Source organism: Danio rerio, chromosome 11, assembly GCF_052040795.2.
Source record: "Danio rerio strain M-AB ecotype USA chromosome 11, GRCz13ab, whole genome shotgun sequence".
Taxonomy (NCBI): Eukaryota; Metazoa; Chordata; class Actinopteri; order Cypriniformes; family Danionidae; genus Danio; species Danio rerio.
Window position 1 is genome coordinate 32,054,932 of NC_141031.1, and position 26,093 is coordinate 32,081,024.

Here is a 26,093-nt window from a genome sequence, read left to right on the forward strand (position 1 = left end):
CATTTAAACAAAACTAGGTGAAATCAATAAAATCATATGTTTTGGTTTTACAAATATTCACTTTAATGTTTTTATTAAAACAATAAATAAGGAGAAAAAAATGCTACTTCTTGAGTTTTGAAATTAGTTTCTGATGCCTGAAATCACACTGTCAGATTGAGAAATAAATTCAGACTTGTACTACACAAAGAGAGAAAAGCCACAATCCATTAATAAACACTTTAGTCAGTCGTTTGGAAGCATAAAGCTCAAAGCAGTGTATAGTTACATCAAAAGATCCTTTGTGTGCAGTAACAGCATTACAATGCACAACGAGTGAACAAAGCCTTTCAAGCCGTTCTCACTTCAGCAGGAGCCTTTTCTATATGTTGTTTTCCTAGGGAACCATCAACGGGTTTCAAAAAGTACTTTGATAAGCTTCTTAACTTGGTCACATTTAAATGTTTGGGGAAGAAAAGAAAGGAAAAAAAAACAGTTGCTATGACATTTAGAGGTTAGTTCTTGCTTGCTAAGTTTCCGAGCCGTACAGTGAATGAAGAGGCAGGTTAAAGAGACCTGCACTTCACAGAGTTCCTCTAAAAGTCCTCTTTTCTCTTATTATGTCGCCGTGCCAGACAGACCGCAGCACTGATCACCGATGAGGAGCCGGAGGAGATGGACTATGTGCCACTCAGCTGGTAAACATTGCCTTCCCTTCCTCGCCTGATATATATATACACCCACGCATCTAAACCTTCACCATCAGTGTTTATCAACCTGATTCATCCCAACAAGTTTACAAATGATCTTCCATCCCCTTTTTACTATCCTTAATTTATAGCGCTTTGCTGTCGGTCACATCCTCTTGCTCTTACCTACAGAAACAAACAGAACAGGCCTTCATATACTGCTCTCCAAATCTTTCTGAAGCAGTCTCCTATACTTTTAAAACTTTATTCATTTCACTCTGCAATCATCTTTTGCTTGTGTGTACATACAACTGATGATAATTGACAAGTCTATTGAGGAAGCAGTACTTTGAAACTAGTGTACCAACTAAGCTAAAAAAAAGTATATAACTTTTTTTTTAATTAATTATGGGGCAGCACGGTAGAGCAGTGGGGTTGCACTTCACCTCACAGAAAGAAGGTCGCTGGTTCAAGGCCCTGTCTGGGTGAGTTGCCATTTCTATGTAAAGTTTGCATATTCTCCCCATGTTGGTGTGGTCCAAAAACATGTGATATAGGTAAATTGCATAGGCTAAATTGTCCGTAGTGTATGTGTGTAAATGAGTGAGTATGGATGTTTCCATGTGATGGGTTACAGCTAGAAGGGCATTTGCTGCATAAAACATATGCTGGATAAGTTGGCGGTTCATTCCGCTGTGGTGACCCCTTGATTAATAAAGAGATTAGGCCGAAAAGAAAATGAATACATATACATGTAAACCAGTTGAACTTTTAAAATGTTACCAAATTAAAAAAAAAACGTTTTTATGACTCTGCCTTAGATTGTTATAAACCCCTGAAACCTTCATTTATCTTCAGAAGACAAATTAGGATATTTTAAATAAAAAGGTGTCCAGAAAAGAAACCAAAATATTATCAAATAATTTCAGGAGGTGGCAGCGTGGTATTGGCATTAGCACTGTCACCTCACAGCAAGAAGGTTGCTGGTTCCCAGTTGGCATTTCTGTGTGAAGATGCATGTTGCACATGTAGGTTTCCTCTGGATGCTCCGGTTTCCCCACACAAGTCCAAAGGCATGTGTTATAAGTGAATTGAACTAAATTGTGTGAATGTGTGTATGGGTGCTTCCCAGTACTGGGTTGTGGCTGGAAGGGCATCTGCTGCATAAAACATACAATGGAATAGCTGGCCATTCATTCTGTTTGGCGAACTCTGAAATAATAGGTTTGTGTTGGAACAACATATAGGAATTAGGCAGAACCCCACATTTTTAGGTATAATATATAATAACTATAATAAAGTAGTTAATGTGCACCCTTATTTGTTGAGAAGACATACAGTCAAGCAAAGCTATTTTTACAGTTTTTTTTTTTTTTTTTTGGAAAACAAAGTTTTTCTTGGAGTGTTGTATGATTGCAGCCGAACCACTGAAGTCACATGGAATGTTTTGACAATGTTTTTGGTTATTTTCTGGACTTTATACATCTCATGACCCCTGTTGTCTATATAAGGAGGATGAGAGAGCTCTTAGATTTCATCTAAAATACCGAAGATGAACGCAGGTCTTTGGGGATTAGAACAACATGAGAGTGAGTAAACAGAATTGAGTGAACTAATCATTTAACACAAATATCCAATCAACAAACCACAAAGCAGCAACTCCATTAGTTTAGATGAGGTCAAGGCGAAGTGTAAGCTTAAACATTTTCTACTTCAATACTTTTTAAACATAGCTTATGTTAATATTACATTTTCCCATTTTTCTGAAACTGAAACTCTTCAGTTAATGTTTTAAACAGTTTTTAAAAATCATAACAGTAATTTGAAGGAAAATATTGATGTTTTGAAAAAGCAAAGAACTGAGTTGAAACAAAATTTTGAAAAATAAAGTTGCAGGAGTTAATTTGGTTGTGGTAAAATAATTTTTATTACATTTTAGTGAGGTATTTATTTTTATGCTTCACATAAAATAACATTCAAACCCCTAGCAGCATTCAAGTTGGAGGCTAGTCAGAGCTAAGTTTTTAGATCCTGATATTTAGCTGATCCACAGCATTTTCAGTGATGTATTTTTAAGTGAATAAACTATCATAAAAAAACTCATGATACTATTGATGAGACAAACATAATTAGCCTATTTAATTTCTTTTGTGCTTCTCAGTGTGTGGGCTCCTATATCAAGTGAGTATATTTACTATGTTACATAACTGTCCCCAGCTTTATTGTGTTAGAGCATTTTGTGTTGTATCGCGTAACACTGCAGCATTACGCATGTCACATTCTTTCACTTGCGCATTCTTAGTAGCCACATTTGTAAGCATCATATTTCAGGAGAAAAGAAACTTTGAATATGAACCTACTCTTGGGGTCCGTTCTTCGTACGTGGATTACTCAATTAGCTGGATTTGGATATTGACGATTTGACACGATCTAGGATCGTTTCGTTCTTCAAAGCTGATCCGAGAGTTGTTGTCATAGCAACAGTTCTGCTAGGTCAAACCTGATCGGGAGCAGGTTCAATTCATATAAACAGGATTAGATCGGCTTAGTTCAAGCAAAGATAATACAGAAAGTTTGTTCCAAATTCTGATATTTTCTTACAGTAGTAGTTATATACACTTGGGAAAATGGTACATATTTTTTAACTATATATATAAAGTTATAATCATTAATAAAATAAATAAAGTTATACATATTAATAAAACGTATGCAATCTGCACCCTCGAAATGAAAGTACAAAGACTGCCACCTGGTGGTGCAAAGAGAAAACTTATTGATATGAACTTTTTAGATCGCTTTAGTACAAATTGTGCATAATAGAAAATTTTTTAAAGCAATAATACATTTATGCATACACAAACATGTTTTGACAGTTAATATGCCAGTGATTTGTTGCTTCACAAAAGTTGCAGACGCCTTTACCAATATGAAAATGCTTTTGTAAAAACCAATTATTCTTTACACCGATTAAAAAACGGCTACTATAATAAAGAAAATCTTTTCTAAATGTAGAACTAAATACTTTGATTTGCATTGAAATACATGATGAATACTCTTGACACATGAAATTGTAAAGCCTGCAGCTCACAACATGTGGAAGATTATTGCGTGTCATATTTAACAAGCCGTTTACTGCTAATTTGATGTAATTTTGCTCACATGGATAATTGAATATTAATCAGATGATGTCATTACGCTGCTGTGCCATCAGCCAATCGTTGCATTGCTGATCATGATTTCGAGGATCGATAGATCTGTCCTTCACAACACAAGCAGTGATCTCAGATCAGTTTATCCAGACATTCTAATCTGATTCGCAAACTTGTTTGAAGAACCAAATTAGCCAGAGATCAGTTATCAAGATTAAAAGATCCAGGATCTGCCAAATAATCTTAGATCATTTAAGCGAGGTATGAAGAACGGACCCTTGGTGTTGTTAAACTCCAGATCCACTGTTTTCACGCACAACCATCTCTTCACAATCAATGGTCAGAAAAAGAGAAAATATCCAGTGAGCAACAGTCCTGGATGAAGAAAATGCCTTGTTGAAGGCAAAGGTCAGAGAAGAAATGTACAGCAGTAACTCAAATAATCATTCGCAGTTCTGCAGAAGAGCACTTCTGATTGCCCAACACTTCGAAAAAACCTGAAGCAAATGAACTACAGCAATAAAAAACACACCAGGAGTTACTCCAGAACAGCAAATTGAAGGTACATTCCACATGGCGAAAGAAGATTGATAAAGATTGCATGGTCTGACGAGCTCTATTTCTGACACTCAGATGGTCGAGTCAGATTTTGGTGCACCAACAGTTCATACTGATTCTGGTGAAGCAAAGGTGTTCATTCCAGAGCTGACTCACTATAATTGAACACTTCTGATAGGAAACCCTTGATGCATGTCAAACATATTAATTAAAGCTGCACCTGTGAACCTGTCACAGTGGAGCATTTGGAAAAAGAATCAGGCCTTTTCTTTGCACCACATGATGTTATCATGGCAATCTACGAACCGCGTCTTCATAATTAATGAAACCCTCAGGACACACTCATCGACAGCCATGTTGAAACTCTTGATCTCACACACCATGAGTTCTCAGCATGCTGCCACCACATCACAAACACTTTTTTTCTGACAGTCTGTTTTTATAGATACAAGCATATGTTAACCATCGCAAAATCCTGTTAATGGTCCTCATAAAAGACAAAACAGCTTCTGTGCATTCTATATCAGACAAAAGTTACACATCAAGAAGACTCAAGAATAAGGAAAAACAGGTGGAGTGGGGAGTCATTAAAGCCCTGTATGGAGCTTGTTAAGGATCAACACATGTCAAATGCAACGTTTACACTAGCCTGGTTTCCATTACATATTTGCCAAAACTTTTAAAATATGTTTTAAATGTTGATTAAACTTTTGTCTAAAACAATAAATGCTGGAACGTTCAGCACATTAAGCAATCAACTGTTAAATACAAATCTGCTTTGCTGCAATGGCTCACACTGAGCCAGAGAAAGATGCATGTACTGTTTGTCAAAAATCTAAATTTATCAGTGTTTTCAAACAAATAAGACTTATACTATGTATCAGACATTTATACTAGCAATACAATATTCACGGTTTGTAAAATAGTCTGATGTCTATGGAGATAACATAAATAATTGTTTTTAAACATAACTGACAATGCACATTATTCACATCAGATAGCCAATATTTAGGTTAGTAGTAAATTTACTGCTGTTCTCCTAGTTCAGGGGTGGCCAACCCTGTTCCTGGAGAGCCACCTTCCTGCAGATTTCAGTTGCAACCCATATCAAACACACTTGCCTGTAATTATCACAAAGTGTTCAGGTCCTAATCAATTGGTTCAGGTGTGTTTGATATGGGTAGCAACTGAAATCTGCGGGAAGGTGGCTCTCCAGGAACAGGGTTGGCCACGCCTGTCCTAGTTAAACAGCTACTTTCATATATTTCAGGAGGAGATTATAACGTAACATGTTGTAAATTCAGCAGCTCTGATCTCTCGACTGCAGCATGGACTAGCATTTTATCATTTTTAAGCTGTTAAATGACTAAATTTATGCTATTACATATATTTGAGAATCGGAATATTAAATATTTCAAAATATACACAGGACATTTGTCTATATTTGCTGAAAAGGGGAAAAAAGGAAAGAAAAAACAAAACATGCATAAATGACTACGGCAACGGATGTCACAAAACTAACATGTTTCTATAGAAACTTTTTAGCAATGACTTCCAAATTGTTGTCACGTACAAAAAAAAAAAACGTATGCAAAGGGAGTCAGCGGGGGTATTCCAAGCCTATGCCTGAATAAGTTACACATTTTTAAACTGGTGTTAACAGATGAGAGTAAAACATATTTCCTCCCATGATAAGTTTTTCCAAAAATCCTGATGATGGATGCAGGCAGATCAATGTATTATTTCAGCCACAACACTAGCCGTAATTTTAATTAAAGGATTATTTGTGAGGAAAGTCAATGGCTATCAGTTTCCAATAATCTTAAAAAATGTTTGTTTGTTTTTTTTTTTAAAGAAAAAAGAAGAAACTTACTCCACAGAACTTAGGCTTTTTGGAACAACTGGATGGTGAATAAATGGTGATTAAATTTCACAATTTCAGCTATGAAATCTTAAAAGCTGTTAAATTTCAGACAATAGGCATTTACAACAATACACATGCATTATACGGTTCAACATGCACAGTTGAAGTCAGAATTATTAGCCCCCCTTTGAGTTTTCTTTTCTTTTTAAATTATTTCCCAAATGATGTTTAACAGAGCAAGGACATTTTCACAATATGTAAGATAATATTTTTTTTTCTTCTGAAGAAAGTCTTATTTGTTTTATTTCAGCTAAAATAAAATCATTTATTAATTTTTTAAACACCATTTTAAGTACAAAATTATTAGCCAATTTAAGTTTTTTTTTTTTTTTTTTGATAGTCTACAGAACAAACCATCGTTATACAATAACTTGCCTAATTACCCTAACATGCCTACTTAACCTAATTAACCTAGTTAAGCCTTTAAATGTCACTTTAAACTGTATAGAAGTGTCTTGAAAAATATCTGGTCAAATATTATTTACTGTCATCATGGCAAAGATAAAATAAATCAGTTATTAGAAATGAGATATTAAAACTATTATGTAAATTTATGTAAAAATAATGTAGAAATGTTTTGAAAAAAAAATCATCTCTCCGTTAAACAGAAATTGGGGAAAATATAAAGAGTAAGGGGAAATAATTCAGGGGGGCTAATAATTCTGACTTCAACTATGTACTTATCCTACAACTTATTGTATATAAAAGTGTTGGAAACAAACAAAAGTGAGCCTATGTGTGAGTGCCTACTCTTGCTGATGACTGCTTGCTGATTCATTAAAAGTAAATGATAACATATATTATGTTCAATTTCTTGCACAGCCTGATCATTCCACTTAACGATACGAACTGTACATGTATTATCGGCAGCCAGTCATATTACAAGATTGCTTCAAGATTTGTCAGCTAAAATCTTTAATGACTTACTGAAGAAATAATATGCCCAACATCTTGGAGGAGTAAATTCTCATTAAAATATTTTTATGTTTACCTTCTAAAACAAACAATTTACTCACCCTCAAGTGGTTCCAAACATTTATGAGCTTCTTTCTTCTGATAAACACAAAAATATATTTTGAAGAATGCTGAAAACACTCCATTGATAAAACCATTGGCATCCACATTAAGAAAAAATACTATAAAGTCAGTGGTTACAGGTTTTCAACATTTTTCAAAATATTGCTAATGTATCTAAAAAAATCTGAAACAGAAAAAAGCTGAGTAAATAAAGACAATGATTTTTGTGGGGTGAACTATTTCTTTAATGATTAACATTCAAGGATGAAAAGCTATGTGAATGTGTCCAAAGCAAACCCAAGAGATGGATGAACGCAGAGATTGATGACACTAGAAAGTGGCTCATGTTTTAATGCACTGCCAGACAGAAGGTGAAGGGTCTCAAATGACCACAATCAAAGGCTTTTTTCGGCCCACACCATACCCACACATCCTCAGAGGACGAAAGAGAGCTCGTCAACAACAGGCCACCCATGAAATTGCACCAGCATTTCTGTTATTGTAATTTCATTTGGCTAAATGAGTCTGCAACGCACGCGTGGGTGTAATGAAATTAGGATGTAACTGACATCTTCAGCCGGCTGGATAACAACTGTCTGCAGAAAGAAGAAAAAAAAACGCTTGGAATGTTTTGACGTGATTCTGAAATACATAATTTCGACACGCTCCAAATGAGACACGTTACGACTCTGCAAAGAGAAGTGGGAAAGTTAGACTGCGAGTTACAGCTCATTCTGGTCAACAAGCTTGGCTGAGGTTGAGCAAAAGTCTGACAGCTAACAAAGGGCGAGCCAAGAAAACACAACAAAGCAAACTGGAAACTGCAGAGAAAGCCAAATGGCTGCTGGTAGCAAACGCTCATGAAGAGAGAAAACATTGGAGGAGTGTGGGTGCGTGTGTGCGTGCGTGTGTGTGCGTGTGTGTGTGCGTGTGAAAAGCTCTCAGGAATGTTTATCATTTTCTCTCTCTCGGTTGCAATCTTGCTTTTTCCTTCCTTTCTTTTTTTTTTTTTTTTTGGAGGGATGTTGCCACTTACAGTGCCAACATCCACTTAGTGTCAACCAAGATTGCTATTTGCTGATTGCTGTAAAACTCCTTTCAACACAAGCAGATATAGCCAGCATATGCAAGCCCACTATTGTTGTTTTTGTACACAAGGTAATTCACAAATACTTACAAAGCGTAGAAATTGCATTTTAGAATGATTAGAAATGCGATACATGAGGTAAAACCAGGCTCCAGAGCAGATTTTTACAGCTCTTGGCTCCACAAGTCAACCTTATTTCGGCTCATTTGTCTCTGTGTCCATCAAGTAGGATGGTGTAATCTTTGATAGTGCACCTCAAGAAGTCAAAATACAACTTTTTGTTTCAGTTAAACTTCACCTGGTGTGAAAAAAAGTGCAGCGGTGAGAGGCAGACTCCATCAGTCACTGGTAGTTTTGATGCATCTCGTAGCATTCACACCTCTGACCCGGCCAGCAGACTGACAGACATGAGGCGCAGTGCGCACATGTATTTTTCGTGCATGGCATCAATAAAACAATCTAAGCTGCCAAATTTACAACTTTCAACTCAAGAACTGATATCCTATTCAATGAGCTTTATGTTAACATGCAACAACCTGAACGTCTCACTGTTGCCATTTTATTTATGCATCTTCACAAGCTCAAACATGTAAGAAAGTGACAGACAATGAAAGCAACGTTTATCTAGTTAATGCTGAGATGTTTATTTGCTTTCATGTTTAAATATATATTTTATTTTTATTTTAGACCTTAAACTTATAACTTTCATTATTTGCTGTTATACTACTACTACTACTACTAACAACAACAACAACAACAATAATAATAATAATAATAATAATAATAATAATAATAATAATAAATATTAAATAACAACAACAGCAACAAAAATAATGATAATATTTTTAAATATTGTTAAATAATATTATTAAATATTAAATAACAATAACAACAACAACAATAATGAGAATAAACTGATTAAAACAAAATAAATCGGGTTCTGGTTCAATTAAACATTTAATAAAAAGATTATAATTATGATGATGATGATGATGATAATGATAATGATGATGACTATGAACATGATCATTATCATCATCATCATCAATGCTGAGATTTTCATTTTTGGAAACAAGACATATTTTACATTTAATTACATTTTTTTATTTGAGATCTTAATATCACAACTAACGAACTGTATTACTTTGCATAAAATTAATTGTATTATTTTTATTTTAGATTTTAATATTATAAACAACCATTTGTACCATTTTGTATAAAATAATTGCTGTTTTTATTATAACTGTTGTTGTTGTTGTTGTTGTTTAATTAATTAGATTAGAAGATTGCGTAAATAAAATTATAAAATACAAAATGAAATTAGTTCTTTTTAAGTTAAACATGTCATTGCATTATAATATTAAGAAGAAGAAGAAGAAAAAGAAGAAAAAGAAGAAGAAGAAGAATATTATTAGTATTATTATTATTTAATTTTTATCTTTATTTTTATTTAAATAATATTTAAATGTATATTTTAATCATGCATTTTCAGTAATGTTACATTCTTCAGGGTGTTGGGATGTTTCAGCAATAATTCTGATTCTGACACATTTTTCTTGATGCTCAATTATTTGGATATTAAGAGACCTAAATATCAAAATTATTAAAATAACTGCAGTTGCATCAGACTTTTATATCTAATGTGAAAAAATGTGCTTCTAATAAAGACTTCAATTTAAGACCAATCATCTTCATTACATTACTTTCTGGAGATGCCACAGAATCAATGATTTGAGCTGCCATTAAAATACAATAATAAAAAAAACACTTTTGCAGAATACTGTACATAAAAATTGTCTTTTGATAGAGTGAGTATATCAAAAATATAAAATTACAGGAAATATTACCTACAAAAATAAAGAAAAGATGCCAACAAAAACATCTTGTTGAGACAAAAAGATAAATATAATTTCTGTGCTTAAATATCTGTCCATTGTCAAAGTAATTTTTTCTAAATCTTTATAAACACAATTGATTGAGTCCCCCCAAAAAAAAAAATTAATAAATGCTATTAATTTACTCTTTTTTAACCTATTAAATTAGTTTTATTATTTAAACTAATCTAGATCAATCTGATAAAAATATTAATAATATTATATAATTACTTAATATATATAGTACTTATAATACTTATACTGTATACTTAGTCTTTTTTCTTATTTTACAGTGACCCAGATCCTGTTATCAGCTGCTAAAGCAGAAAACTCACTCAGTGCTATCTTCGCCAGGTGGAACCGGTTGGCCCAGGAAATCTTGCTGACGGGGCTCGGTGTGTTGAAGACCACCGTGAAGCTCACAGGACGCCCGGACCTGCAGCATAAGACAAAAACATTGGACATGCTGATAATTTCCCAACTAGAAATAGTCGTTAAAGCCCTATGAGGAAGATGGTCTTTTCATAAATGTCCCAAAAAACACATCACAACGGTGGCACCTTAATTATAAGTATTAATAATTCAGTGAAATAGTTTTGCTGCAATGCACCAAGCAGCCCTGGGGAGAGCAGCTGCCACTCTCCCCAATACAGCTCCACCTCAAGCTGAGTCTGGATCTGTGTGCTGAATCTGATTTTTCCTCAAGGCTGCTCTTATAGAGGAAAAATAAGTAGAGAAAGAGAAGGTATGGAAATTCCCACAACCCCAAACATAACCTATTTCTGCTTTAATTGAATCAAATAGCCAATATGAAGGTCAAGGAGAGCTGGACGAAGAGGGTCAGGCCAGGAGATGAGGTGAGCTTGCCGAGTTGATCTGCATTCTGAGCCAAGATGTTTAGCCAGGTTAATGGAGCAAGATTTTTCAGCAATGTCTTCTACAAAGGGGGGAATGAGCATGACTGAGCAGCACCGTGTGCTTCTGGATGGGATGAGGGTCTTAATAAGACTTATTGAAGGAGATTGGCCACGAAAAATACACCTAGATTTGACTTTGAAGAATGACAGCTTAAAATTGAAAATGTGATTCAATTTCTGGATCCGATCATTATAAACTCTGTTATCTAACCTTGGATATATCTACAGTATAGGGAGGAAAGTGCAGTTCTGGTGAAGTACAGTACTACGGTGTTCATAAGTGCTGTCTTTTTATTTATTTATTTTTTTTATTATTGTTAAAAAAGAATACAGGCTGATAAAACAACATAATCAAATATATCAATTCAACTACTCTTTAAAATAGGGTATCCAATGAAAAGAAGTTAACACAAAAACAAAGTACAGTATCAAGTATCAATTATACAAAATAAGGCAATCATTTTGGATCCTGATCTTTTTTTTTTTGCAATAAACATGGAGATTTTGTCAGCAGCTGAAGTCCAGATCTTTAATGTACACGTGTGTACCAATTTCACTCGAGCTGTGGATAATTCAAACATTATAATGGCCTGAAGTTGCACCCACCACTTGTCCAAATTATGTGGAGGCAGCCAATGTTGGGCTAGTAGTTTTTTTTGCAGACGTTAAGCCAGCCAGCCAAAAAGCTTTTTGTAGCTTCAACGTAGAATCATTGCTCAGTAATATAATGGAAGGTTTTACCTGTACAGAATGTTCAATAATTTTAGATAACACACCCCATTCTAAATTTTTTTGTACTTTTCCACATTCCCACATGATAAGAAAAAAGATCCAAGTTCCTGGTCCAGACATTTTTCACAGAGATGACTAAAGGAGGCGTTGATATAATGTGTTTTGAGTGGGGTCAAGTAGGTTCTATAAAAAAGTTATAGTGATTATACAGTAAGCTCTGTCTTTTGAAGAATCAGTCAATCAGTCAACACTGTTTTAAGTGAAGTTTATTCATAAACTAATTTCGAGAGGATCACGTGCTTAAGATTTATCATGGCCAGTCTCGCATTTGCTAATCACTAATCTTCCAATCATATGAGCCCTAAGCTACTATAAATAGCCTCAGTTTTCAGTCCACTTTATCTTCGTTTGGAAGAAACCCCCCTCCTCCCCTATTCTCCTCCTTTACCTGTGATTGGGCGGCACGGCGGTCCAGTGGTTAGCACTGCGAGCCACACAGCAAGAATACTGCCGGTCCTAGTTCCATAGGACCGGTGGGTGTTTCTGTGAGGAGTTTTGTATGTCCTCCCCGTGTCCGCGTGGGTTTTCCCCGGGTCCTCCGGTTTCCTCCCACCATCCAAAGACATTCAACATACATAACAATCAAGCTTGTCTAATCCCTTACGTTCCCTTAGCTACAGCGGCAGGGGAGTTCTGAGATCCACCGAGCTCGGGCTCCCCTCTTGCTCTGTCAACGGGAGGAAGCCCCGGGCTCGAGGAGCCCTTGAGCTCGGGGCTCTCTCCCGGGACAGCATGCCAAATAAGCTTTGTAAATCATCAGCTAAGTGTGAACTCTTGAAACAGTATCTTAATTAAATGTAAACGCTAACATTTTTAAATGTAATGCTTTTTAAGAAATGTTACATTCTTCAGTGTCACAGGATCGTTCAGATTATTGTTTAAAATTACGTTGCATCAGACTTTTATATTTAATGTGAAATAATCAGCTCCCAATACAGACCTCAACTTAAGAAAAATAATTTTTGTTACATTGTTTTCTGGAGATGCCATAGAATCAATTATTTATGCTCCCAATAAAACTATTAATAAACAAAAACTTTTGCTAAATACTTTACAAATAAAATTTATTGTAATAGTGTGATGTATATTAATATTACAATTTTTAAAAAGGATTTAGAAAAAGATGGCTAAAAAATATCTGGTTAAAACTATAAGCTAACTATATGTTATATGCTTATATATCTGTCAGTTTTTAAAAAATCCTTGTAAACAGATTTTTTGAATGTGTCTTAAATATTGTTAATCTACTCTCTCTCAAACCTATTCAAGATTTTTCATTATTATTACTTTTATCATTGTTTAACCATTTGGCAAAAAAACAGGTACTGGAAAAAAATAAGTTTGTTCTTATTTTATAACTGTATTTTCCTTTTTTTTTTTTTTTTTTTTTAATAATGCATTTTTAATAGGATACAGAAATTCTGAAATCTGAGGGCTTAAAAAAAATAGTTAAATAATATAAAAATAATAAATAAATATAAGAATAAATCATGTTTAAAGATGTCCAAATTATTTCTTAGAAATGCAAAATCAAAAACTGAGTTTTAATATGTTTACATACATATTATGCTTATTATATAGGAAAATTACTAAATATATTCATGGAGTATGATATTTACTTTCATTATATGGATTTTTGGCATAAAAGAAAAATAGACAGACAGACAGACAGACAGACAGATAGACAGATAGACAGATAGATAGATAGATAGATAGATAGATAGATAGATAGATAGATAGATAGATAGATAGATAGATAGATAGATAGATAGATAGATAGATAGATAGATAGATAGATAGATATACTGGTTTAATAGTGCCAGGGTGACATATTCGTTTGGGTACTCGTTCTGATATGCTACCCAATTCTGGTCTTTTATTCATTTATTCATTAATTTTCATTTATTTATTCAATAAACCACCAACTAATCCAGCATATGTTTTACACAGTGGATGTCTTTCCAGCCGCAACCAAGTAATGGGAAATACCCATACACATTCATTCACACACCCACTCATACACTACAGTCAATTAAGATTATTCAATGCACCTATAGAGCATGTCTTTAGACCAGGTGTGGCAAACTCGGTCCTGGAGGGCCGGTGTCCATGAGAGTTTAGCTCCAACCCTAATCCAACACACCTGAACAGCTAATCAAGCACTTACTAGATATACCAGAAACTTACTGGCAGGTGTGCTGAAGCAAGTTGGAAATGAACTCTCCAGGACACCGTCCCTCCAGGACTGAACTTGGACACTCCTGCATTAGACTGTGAGGGAAAGCAGAGCACCTGGAGTAAACCCATGCCAACATGGGGTGAACATACAAACTCTACTCAGAAATGCTAACTAGCCCAGCCGGGACTCGAACCAGTGACCTTCTTGCTGTGAGGCGACAGTGCTAACCACTGATCCACTGTGCCGCCCTGTCTGCTCTTTTACTCGATCAATAAACTAATTATCCAATCCGGGATCCCAAAACCACACAAATGAGTCTTGTGACCCATTACACCCTTGCTGAACAGTAGTTCTGCCCTCCCCTTAACACAAGCGCTACAAGTCTTCAATGAGTCAGGAAGCCATTCATCACTTGTAAAAAATATACTTTGACTTCTTTTCCAACACTGCGCCTGCTAAAGAGAGTCTCTCAGCAAAGGCTCAGGGACACGGAAAGCAATTCACATTCAAACATCATTAGAAGGTAATTGACTGGAGAATACGATGACGCCTGCCTTGGCTACTGTCACACCAGCTCTGCATTCATAGCCAGCCAAGAGGAGACAGAACGAGTCAAAGCGAGAGAGAAAAATGGGGGGAAAAAAATGAAGCGTAAAAAAAAAAAAAAAAGCGCACAGATGCAGAAGAAGGAACTAAAACCTTCGCAGGGGTTTAGAGATAAAGAAAGCGACTGAATTCAGACTGAAATTCAGGTGAAGCCTGGCTTCTTTCTAGAACGGCAAACATAAACAACAACTCGCAGATTTCCTTCACTCAGCACAATGCTTTCACAGGGAAAAATAAGCAAAAAGGGATAGAACGGAGGGAAAGATGGTGCTTCGGAGCAGAGTAAGAGCGGCTCCATGCTTAATTTGATTCCTGGGATAAAGCTGGGCATCCACATCGGCCTAAACATGATAAACAGAACGGCCCTGGGTTCCTCCCGCTGGCTGATTGAAAATCTGTGTGGCTGCGAGAGGGTGTGTGTGTGTGTGTTTGTGTGTCTCTGTGCGGCCTGAATGAAGAAACAGCAGAAGAGGCAGACTCCCAGGCAGAAAGGGCAGAACGGAGAGCAGAGAACAGACTGATTTATGGCTGCAGGTCAGTGCTGTGGCATGTGTGTGACACTAATGCAGAATGACAGGACAGATGGTGGAATGGAAGCAAGACTCTCAGCTCTTCTCCGTGCCGATTGGAGGAGACTGTAAATCACACAGGAAGTGGCTTTAGAGAAAGCACTTCATGCGCATTATAGTTCCCAGATCAATTGACTTGTCAATTTAACACTTAACCCTGGGTTAGCATCTTTTAAGCACCAGGTTAATGCATTTTTTAAACTCTGGTGACTGGGTTCTGCTTTGAAGCCGTTTAGCTAAAGTCAAACAATCAACAACTTTTTTTTAGTTCTTACTTCATTAAATATTCATAAGCTTTCCTGATTAAGTGTTTTACTTCAGTGAAACATTAAAAGGAAACACATTAACCAGAGTAATTATTTTTGAGACTCATTTAAGATTTTCTTGTAGTGTTTCAGAAGTCAGAAACTACGAGGCCATTTTCATCCAATCAATGTTACTATCCACATAAAAATGCATATTCCAATGCCATGATTGGATGAGACTGTAAATCACAGGAAGTGGTTTTGGAAAAGGCGCTCTATGCCTATAAGCTCTATAAACTTAATGCCCGTTATTCCTATGATTAACTGAGCTGTCAATTTCACACAGGTTAACATCTTTTTAAAACCTTGCTTTTTAAAAGGCCTTTTTAAATCTCGGGCTCAAGCAACATTTCAGTGGGTTGGAATTGCTTTGAAACCAGACAACAAATCATAAACTTACTCCAAATGTTTTGTATTTGCCTAATCGATCTGTTTTTTTGCCTTAACAGTTTTACAAACTTCATAAATATGAAGCATACAAATAAAACTCTGTGATGATTGGTGGAGACCATAAATCACACAGGAAATGGTTCTGGAGAAGGTGCTCCTGATATACTCTATAAACCCTTATGCCTATTATTTTCAAGATCTATGAGCTGTCAATTTCACGCTTAACTCAAGGTCAATATATTTTTAAAACCAGTTTAAGGCCTTTTTAACCATGAACCCCCCCCCCCTTTCGGTTTAAATCTACCTCATAATTTATTCAAAAAATGCTTCATGATGGGCTTGGAGTGCTGCGAACAGAGGGAGGAGTCAGCAGAGCAGGGGGAAAAGAGGGGGAGAGAACAACTGTTGTCAGGCTCACAAAATGAGAGATAAACCATGAGGAGACCTATGATTTTATAGTTTGCAAAGTTAAAATGCAAAGAAATAAACAGTAAGTAATTAAATGCCCTGCTACATTTGTTGTTCCTAATTTCATTTACACATAACCACAATTTGTTATATCATTATAAAGATAATCATATTTACATAGACACTATAAATGAGGAAAACACAGAGGATTGCAGTGCAGCAGGTCTCTTGCTTTAGCTATTCCAACCATTTTCCCTGTCAGTAATCCAGAGAACTTTACAAATAGGTGAACACAGCAGCACGGAGGTGATGTGTTTGAATGGTAACAAACTCAATTGATAAAAGACGAAGTCTGCCATTCTTCAATTCTCATACAGCTCTCTCGACAAAAATGCTTGATGCATATAAAAAGCTTTGCTGTATTAACTTTGACAGCATCGCAGATGAAAAACATGCAACAAACCCAGTGGATCATAGCAACAGACACATACGACCTAAGCCATGCGCAAACGTGGTCTCACCCAGTCATTGGGTCTCAAAGCAGTCTGCCTTGCCTTCGAAAAGCACATGCTCTCGAGAATAATTAAGAAGCAGGCTCTTCTCATAGAACAAGAAAACTCAGCTATAAAAAACTGACGCGTCATCACTCCACTAGCAGATACGCCAATTTGAATTCTTTTGCAAAATTTATTTTAAACCCTTTAACCTTTAGGTTTCTTAAACCTTTAAGTTCCCCATAAGCGAGTAGCACTCACTGTAAAAAATGTTGTTATCAAATATTTTTGTAATTTTAACTTATTTCAATAAGTTTAACAGGTTTCAACAACAATTTTAAAGTTATACATAGCTTAGTTTAATATTTTAGCCGGTTTGATTTATGTAAGTTGGCATAAGTGGAAAAGTTCATTTGATTCAACTTGAAAAAAAAAAATCAAGATTGCAAGATTTTTTTAAAGTGCCGCTTTAAAGTTGTTTAGCCACAGACAACCAACCAAAAACTGCTTCAGTTCTTATCTTACCATTAAGACCTTACAGTTGACGTGAGAATTATTAGCCCCCCTGAATTATTAGCCCGCCTGTTTATTTTTTTCCCCAATTTCTGTTTAACAAAGAATAGATTTTTTCAACACATTTCTCATCATAATAGTTTTAATAACTCATTTCTAATAATTGATTTATTTAAAAAAATAATAATAATAACTCATTTTATTCTAGCCAAAAAAACAACAACAAAAAAAAAAAAACAAATAAGACTATCTAGAAGATAAAAATATTATCAGAAATACTGAGAAAATTTCCTTGGAAAAATTTTGGGAAACATCATTTGGATTTTTTTTTAAAAAGAATAAATAAATCAAAGGGGGGCTGATAATTCTGACTTTAACTGCTAATGCAATTTTCGACATGCAAGCAAAACAGTAGTAACTGTTTCAGAAGCTAGATGGCCAATCTGTATATGTGTTACCAATCTAATAAATATGCAAATTTTTGAAGTTCATTATAAATCACATATTTTCCTCAATAAATGCTAACATTTATAATAAATAAATAAAGAAATAATTTTTGTTCAATATAACCAACTCTTATCCTTTTGATTAGCATTGTTTCTTTTTGGCCATTTAGTTTAATTCACAGAATTTCTACAAAGTATGTTGTATTCAGTGAACTCACAGAATTTGGTCACATTTATAATGCATGTTTATTTCCCTCATTTAAAGCATAAAATATGTTTACAGATTGGAATTTTTTGTATCCCTTAACTGCGGTTAGCAGTTTGGGAAAATATAAGCAGATGTTTTAATATAATGTTCACATATACTTTCTCTGTGACTTCATGTTAAGTTTTTACTGCAAATGTCACATTCATAACGCTGGAATTACTCAAATGTAAAATCATTAAGTCAAGCTTTACAAATACGCAGTGTGCAATTTTGAATCCTGACTGCCTAGGATTATATACTAACCCAGTATGTGGTATGAATGATCCAGGATTAAAAATGTCTTGTGTGAAAAGCCCACTAGACACCACATAAAATGCATTTTATATGGCTAAACAGCTCATTTAAATACAGTGCACGGAACAGATCTCGGTAGGCCCAGAAGAAAAACAACATTTGAGCATGAAAAACTTGAAGCCTCGCCTCTGTTCCAGCCATCTGTGTGTGTACTATATTCATTTTTCATTCTCAATCAACCCGCCATGTTTTTTTGTCAATGTGTAACAGGCAGGACACGTAGGCGCAGATCCGCATTTGCAGCAAGTTGAATGGGTGATGTTAATTATCCGGTTTCATGAATGTGCATCAGCCTCTGTGGCAGCGCTTTGAAATTCCACGTGTCACCATCCCTTTTGCTGCTTGCTGAGAGGAGTTATCTGATGGTAGAAAAGGCTCCTAGACTAACAGCAGGTGAAAAACAAAGAACAGGGGATGCATGCTGGGAAATGACTCTCTCCTTGGGTTTTTATGTGTGTGTTTGTTAAAGAGAACGATGGGTAAAGAGAGAGAGGGGGGGGGGGGGGTGAATGTGTAACGAAAAGAGAAAGATAGTTTGAAAATTAGTTTTTTGTGTGTGTGCACTCTGAAATCAAGCTCTGCTTTTATCATTAACAGGATCTGTTTGGACTTGTCTCCAACATTTATTTATAAACCAGTAGAGAGAGAAATGACAATGGTGGGAAAAGAGGGTGAAACTAAATCTGAAAATGTTGTGAAATGTCTTCAGTTAACACCAGCCAAAAAGAGCACTACAGATCAGACAGATCTGCTAAGTTTGTTCTATTCTGGTTTCTTGATGGTTCCAATTATCATTAGTTTAGATTTTTTTGAAAAAGTGTTTGTGGATTTGTTTTTACTACTGATACTGCCAAATGTAGGGATCACTAGTAACATTTTGGGCCCTGTTATGCACCCGGCTCGATAAGGCACAAGACATGTTTAGCATGATTTGTTGCTATTTTCAGACCAGTACAACACTAATTTGCAAATTTTGTGCCAAGTTCTTAAAGTATCAAATCCATTTGCAAAACTTTGCAGATTCATGGGTGTTCCTGTCTAAAAAGAAGTGTGTTGAGGCGCATTGTTGGTGCCTTGCTATTTTGAGGAACTGAAATAAACCATGCCATTAAGCAACTGAAAGTTGGTTTAAAGTCCAGTTAGTTATACGCCTATGAAGGTCCAAATAGCTTACACATTGTTTAATACACAATGGATGTACAGCAATACACAAATACCTTTAACATCAAAAAAAATGTAAAGGATTAAAATGTTACAAAAATTATTAATTTCTACATCGATTTACAAACCACTACCCCCATACCTTCATCACCTCGGGTGGCTTTTTTTCAGTTTATTCATAAAAAATTTTATTTGTATTATGTCATTATTATTAGCAGTATTATTTATCATATGCATATAATAAAAACAAGTTTCGATTTGTCAAGCTGTCGGACCATAAGGGTAAAGTAAAGAGGTCGAATGGAGAAGGCTCGTTCTTTATCCTCGCACTGCAGATGGTCTGTTTAACTGTTTTCTCACTAGTAAAGAGTTAAGTTTTTTTTACTTACAAAGTCCGCCATGTAAATAATAAAACGTGCCATGTCGCGACGCATCTAACACTTAAGGGGATTGGGAGATGAGACTCTGATTGGCTTAATACACATTATGCTCAAACACACCTATCTAGGGCCAGAAATAATCTTTGAACATTTTTGCTATTTCTGCAGAGAATTGTGATAAAAATCTGCAGAGAGTATCATTACTAAAACAAAACTTTTATTTAATGTTTAAAATACATTATCAATTAGATTCACTTTATTTGGTAAACAAAGCAAGTCTCTCATATGATATATCTACTAAAAGACAGAAAAATATCGCTGTACAAACTGCATTGAACATAAATGAGATAAACATTTTCATATTAGTCAATAATATTAATTTAAAAACTGAAAAATATAGATTTACACACATTTATTCAAGTAAATAAGCAAAATTAATGATGGACTAAAATCTGCAGAATTCTGAGTGCGCAGAGTCCGTGTGGGCCTACCTATAACTCATTAATAGAATAAGCACTACCTTGTTTGACCATGCGTCGGGGCACGGAAAGTATTTTTCCATCCCTAAATTAGCTAAAGTGGATTGGGACCAGGCACGTGCACACATAGGGCTCAACCTGTGCAGTGCACATGGCCTTTTTAGTCTTGGATAGAAAGTGCCCTTCCAAAATGATCAAAAGTGCCCCCGTGACGCGGCACACCCTCGGTCACGCCTTTCAGTAGGCGCGCAACAACACCACTCTTGAGTACGTGCGACAACACAGCTGGTCAGAACGAGCGCGACAACACTGCTCTTCAATACGCGCGCAACAACAACATCAAATTGACAAATTATATTTTTTGAAGTAACTCAATAGTTACTTTCTCTGGTTATTAGTTACATTTATAATTACGTAACTCAGTTACTATTTGTGAGAACTATCTAAATACTTTTTTTTAAAGGAACATGCCCAGCACTGCCCCCAAGTGATTATTTACAATCATGAGTTTCATTCATCTGTTAAACACAAAAGAAGTTAGGAAGTTATTTTGGCAAAAGTGAAAACATCTAAACATTGACTGTCATAGTATTTGTTTTGTTTTGTTTTGTTTTGTTTTTGTTATGGATGTCAACCATAGCATAAAAATCAAATACTATGACAATACTATGACAATATTTACATGTTTTCAGCTAACTTTAAAATATCTTCTTTAGTGTTCAACAGAAGAAAGTCAAACAAGCTTTTTCATTTTTGGGGTGAACTCTCCCTTTAAGGAATTGAACTGCACATAGTAAAAGAAATGAAAAAATATAATAAAAGTGAAATAAAAAAATTAAGCTCATAACAGCTATTTGAATTCAGACAAGACTGCATATTTTGTATATTAAAATGGACAGGCTGTGGCGGCTCTTACAATAATTCATTCAGGAATCAAATAACACCGTTCGTGCTGTGTGTTCGTAACTTGCCAGAAACAATTGCCCCATGAAAGTCATTTACTCCAGATTCAAATTACACTGCTAGCATGACGGTTTCTGATTCATCACAAACAATCAGCTCATAAGAGCCACTTGTTCAGGATACAAACGCCATCGTTTTTGATTCAACAAAAAACAATTGGCCCATACAAGTCATTCGATCAAGATTCAAAAGACAAATTACACTGTTTGTGATTTATGTCTTTGATACACACTCACACACACACACACACAAAATAGTTTCATATGAATCATATTACAGCGGTTTTTATTATATTTGGAAAAGATTTGTCTGATAGAAGCAATTTGGATCCCAAGCAGCATTGAATATTGTAGATTTATTTAAAGATGGGCTGTGGAGGCTTGTACAATAATTCATTCAGGAATCAATTTTCACTGGTCCGGATATGTTTTGCATTTTTCTAAAAACAAAAATTGGTTAACATGATTCACTCAGTCCGGATTGACGTTTTATTGGCTTTCCTGTATGCTTTTGATTCAGCAAAATAATAAATTTAACAGGAGTCACATTACACCAGCAGTGCTGTTCAAATTTAACTCTCACAGCTAGGGTTGGGTATCATTGGAGTTTTATCAATTCTAATTCAAACTTTGCTTATTAACAACACCATCTCTTCTACAGAGGCACATCCATTTATTTTTTGGGGCTGTTGTTTCACATAGAAGAGGTGCCATGCTGCGCTGCACCATGCACCACTTGTTGGCCTCGTGTTTTCGATAAAGTACTCTGTGCACCAGCAGTTAAAAAAAGTCAACTCTGTGCAGAAAAAGTGCCTGATGTCATGCACTCCAGTACTAAGACAATTGATACTGTTGCACTACTACATAAAAAGAACAGTGCACTACTCTTTTCTAAAGTAAACAAAAACTCACAATTTTAAATCTGAGTTTGGAGTAATCGGCTTCTAAATCAGCCTTGTCACACTACACATTGCATGCAGGAGATTCATTAAACTGCCACTGCAACCACAATTAATACAATTATTTTGTTGGTTTCTAAAAAACAAAAGCAGTTTTGATTAAGAGTTGAATCTCGGATCCCTGTCCCAGTGACATGAATGCCTTCTGACATCACAGCAGGCTGAGCAGAACATTGGAAAATTCAGGGGGCGAGATTGTTTTGGAAGATCTGTTCTGGAAACAGGGCAGGGGTTCTGGTGAACATCTGACTGAGCAGATTGCTCTTGTGGATTCTGCAGAATGTGAGCCAACTGAGCAGGCCTGAAGAGCAGGGGTCTGACAGATATTGGGAAGACTACAGGGTACTGAGCCGCTCTGGGCTGGTTGGGCTGTCATATTAGGTTGAGAAAGCACATGGAGATTAAACGTTTGCAGAGTCTCTTCCATGTGCCAAGGCAGAAAATAAGTCCCTTGTACCTCCTCTCTCAGCTTGCAGGGCACTATTTGTCTTTGTATTCAGTTAGCAAGGATCAAATGAAAGAAAAAAAACATCAAGTTTATGATATGTTTAGTGTTGAAACGGTTCGTGTGAATATGCTGCTTTTGACAACTGAGAATGCAAGAATGTTCTCTTTGAAACCCTCTTGTTCTCTTTGAGGTCTCTGAGACAGGGCTATTATGGTTATTTAAAGCTATAAGAGAGATATTCATGACAATGAGCAAAAAGCCAAGGTTGTGATTTAGCTACTGTGCAAAAACAGACAAAAAAGTGTGTGAATGATGTGTGTCTGTGTTTCTCAACAGTATTTAATCACATGTAACCAATCTTTATTTTACAAGAAGTGCAGTTCCCCTTCGGGGGGAACTTCAGCACTATAAGTGGATTTGATTGTAAAATCCACGCATTGGGAGGTTCGGTTCAGAAGCTACTCGTCTGAAAGAGTATTGAACGGGCCAATTAAGAATGAATTGGCAGCGCAAGCCTGCGCAGGTGAGCGGCATAAGCAATCAACTGAGTATATAAGCTCACCTGGCGCCAGCAGACGCTATCCTTTTCGCTTCAGAGACTTTCTGATCGAGTCGATGAGGGTTCCTCCTGCTGTGACCAGCGATTCTGAGCGAACGAGAGCATTCTCCCGGTCCAGAGTGTGTACACGCAGTGGCAGACGGTCGAGCTGGGTTTCTCCCTTGCCTGGCGTTCTTTGGGTCCGGTCCTCCAGAGCGGTGCGTATAAAGTTGCAAACTTCACAGAAAGAGACACAGTCGTGCAGCACGTCCTTATCAGGACGGCGCTCCGACTGTGCGTTTCTGGATGCGGTGGTTTCCTGTTCTCGGATGATGGGCGCGGGCACTGCGTTACATGTCTGGGGGTCCAGCATGTTAATGCGCTGCTCGCGGGCAGTTCATGTCGTCATTGCGATGCCATGACTGTTGCGCAAGATCGCGGTTAGCCTTTGCAAAAGGGCGAACCACCCCAGTTGTCCCCTGCTCTGCAGCGGGCACTCGGGCAGATCTGAGGGTTTCAGCGAGAGATAATCCGTCGCCCACGGGCCCGCGGACCTCCCGCTCCTCTAAGCGCTCCATCCAAGCTTCGGGCGGGGGAAGCGATCCGTCTAACAGATGGTAGCCCTTACGCCCGATGACACCGGAGACCAGATGTCCACCGCGGCATCGGAGGGTGGGCTTTCATTGTCCGATGATGATCCAGACCCGCTCGCCCCCTTCGGGCTGGTGAGCGCTGTCACTACGGATCCTGAAACGGACATGTTAGCCGTGCTTTCCCGGGCTGCTTCGGCCGTGGGTTGGAGATGGTTTATCCCCCAGCTCCGCGGCCGGACCGACTAGAGGGGCGTTCCCTTCTTCCCGGAGGTGCACAGTAGGCTCACGCGGTCTTGTAAAGCACTTTTTTCTGCTCGTGCTGCGTGTTCCTCCACCCTAACCACTCTTGACGGTGAAACAGCCAGGGGGTATGTGGCGATTCCTCAGGTTGAGTGCGCGATGGCGGTAAATCCGCGCGGCGCCTCTTCTTGGCGGGTTCGCCTCGTCTCCCATCCAAAGCCTGTAAGTTATCTACCTCCCTCGGAGCTAGAGCTTACATAGCTGCGGGCCAGGCTGCTTCCGCCTTGCATGCGATAGCCACCTACCAGCGCTACCAAGCGCAGGCGCTGGCCGAGCTGCACGAGGGTGGGTCCAACCCAGGCTTACGAGCTTCGCACCGCCGCCGACTTAGCTCTTCGGACTACTGAGTCCGCTGCGTGTGCGTTGGGGAGGACGATGTCCACATTAGTGGTCCAGGAGCGCCACCCCTGGCTGATATGCGCAAAGTCGACAAAGTCTGCTTTCTTGACTTCCCCATATCTCCAGCCAGGTTCGGCGACACTGTCTGTGAATTCACCCAGGAATTCAAGGCGGTGAGAGAGCAGTTGGTGGGTGATGTCTTATCGGCGGTCCGTAGCCCGCTCCGCCCGCCGTGCCATTCATACCTGCTCCTCGCCGAAGGCGCCCGCCTACGAGAGCTGCTCCGCCCCCGCACACGCCTTCGGCGAAGCGAGCGCGTCGGGCACCTCGGAAGCAGGCAGCCCCCCTGCCCAGAACGCCGCTAAGTCCGGCAACGGACCGCGAAGCGCCCCTGGGACAGGCCATCTGGAGAAGAGGGAACTTGCTCTTTCCCCGCTGGAGGGCGGGGCCCCATTTCCAACGGCACTTTTTACTGCCATGAAAACATTATGAAAGGGCACTTTTCACTTCCCCAGATGTGACAGCCCGAAATCTGCCAGTCTGGGACGCTATGCTTTCTAGCTTGCAGATTCGGTGCGTTTCGCCAGTGGCTCACGAGCGCTGGGAGGACGGTCTCCTTTCTCCCACCCCTCGAGCCTCCCCTCCGGAGCTCGGGTTTGGAGTGAGAGCAAATATCTCACCTCCAGCTTTTCCGTGGGACCCGCGAGCTTCCCGGATCAGCACACCCACTCCGCGCTGCCCCACTGCTGGTACGTCAGCGATTGTAGCGATGAGTCCATTAGCGAGAGCTCTGCCTGCCTGGTTAGCGCGGGCCAGCTCTTCGCGGTGGCTCATACGCACAATCAGACTCGGCTATGCGATTCAGTTCGCGAAACGGCCCCCCAAGTCACGGGTGTGTATTCACCAGGGTCAGCCCCCTGTCCGCCCCTGTCTTGCGAGAGGAGATTGCTGTCCTCCTGGCGAAGGATGCAATCGAGCCGCTCCCTCCAGCCGAGATGGAGAGCGGGTTTTACAGCCCACGCTTCATCGTGCCCAAAAAGAGCGGTGGGTCACGGCCAATCCTAGATCTGCGCGTTTTGAACCGCTGCCTGCACAAGCTGCCGTTCAGAATGCTAACGCAGAAGCGCATCCTCCGGTGCGTTCGTCCTCTGGGTTGGTCTGCAGCATTAGACCTGATGGACGCGTATTTCCATGTCTCCACTCTTCCTCGCCACCGACAGTTTCTGCGGTTTGCGTTTGAAGGTCGAGCTTGGCAATACAAAGCCCTCCCCTTCGGGCTCTCTCTGTCTCCGCGGGTCCTCACCAAGCCCGCGGAGGGTGCCTCAGCGCCCCTTCGGCTCGCGGGCATCTGCATACTCAATTTCTTTACGACTGGCTGAATTTGCCCTCTCTTTGATTATGCACAGAGTTGATTATGCACAGAGACAAAGTGCTCTGGCACTTCCACCTGTGGGGGTTTCAGGTCAACCGAGAAAA

General features: G+C 38.1%; 1 protein-coding gene across 2 annotated transcripts in view; it reads right to left on the reverse strand.

Annotated features, from left to right (window-relative positions):
- The window catches only part of arhgef10la (Rho guanine nucleotide exchange factor 10 like a), a 236,506-nt gene that overhangs the window by 102,109 nt on the left and 108,304 nt on the right, over nucleotides 1-26,093 (reverse strand). For both annotated transcript variants that reach the window (XM_087273828.1, XM_087273829.1), the window contains one exon: nucleotides 10,613-10,713. In XM_087273828.1, coding sequence (XP_087129954.1) covers nucleotides 10,613-10,713 — 101 coding nt within the window. The remainder of the gene's footprint in view (nucleotides 1-10,612; nucleotides 10,714-26,093) is intronic.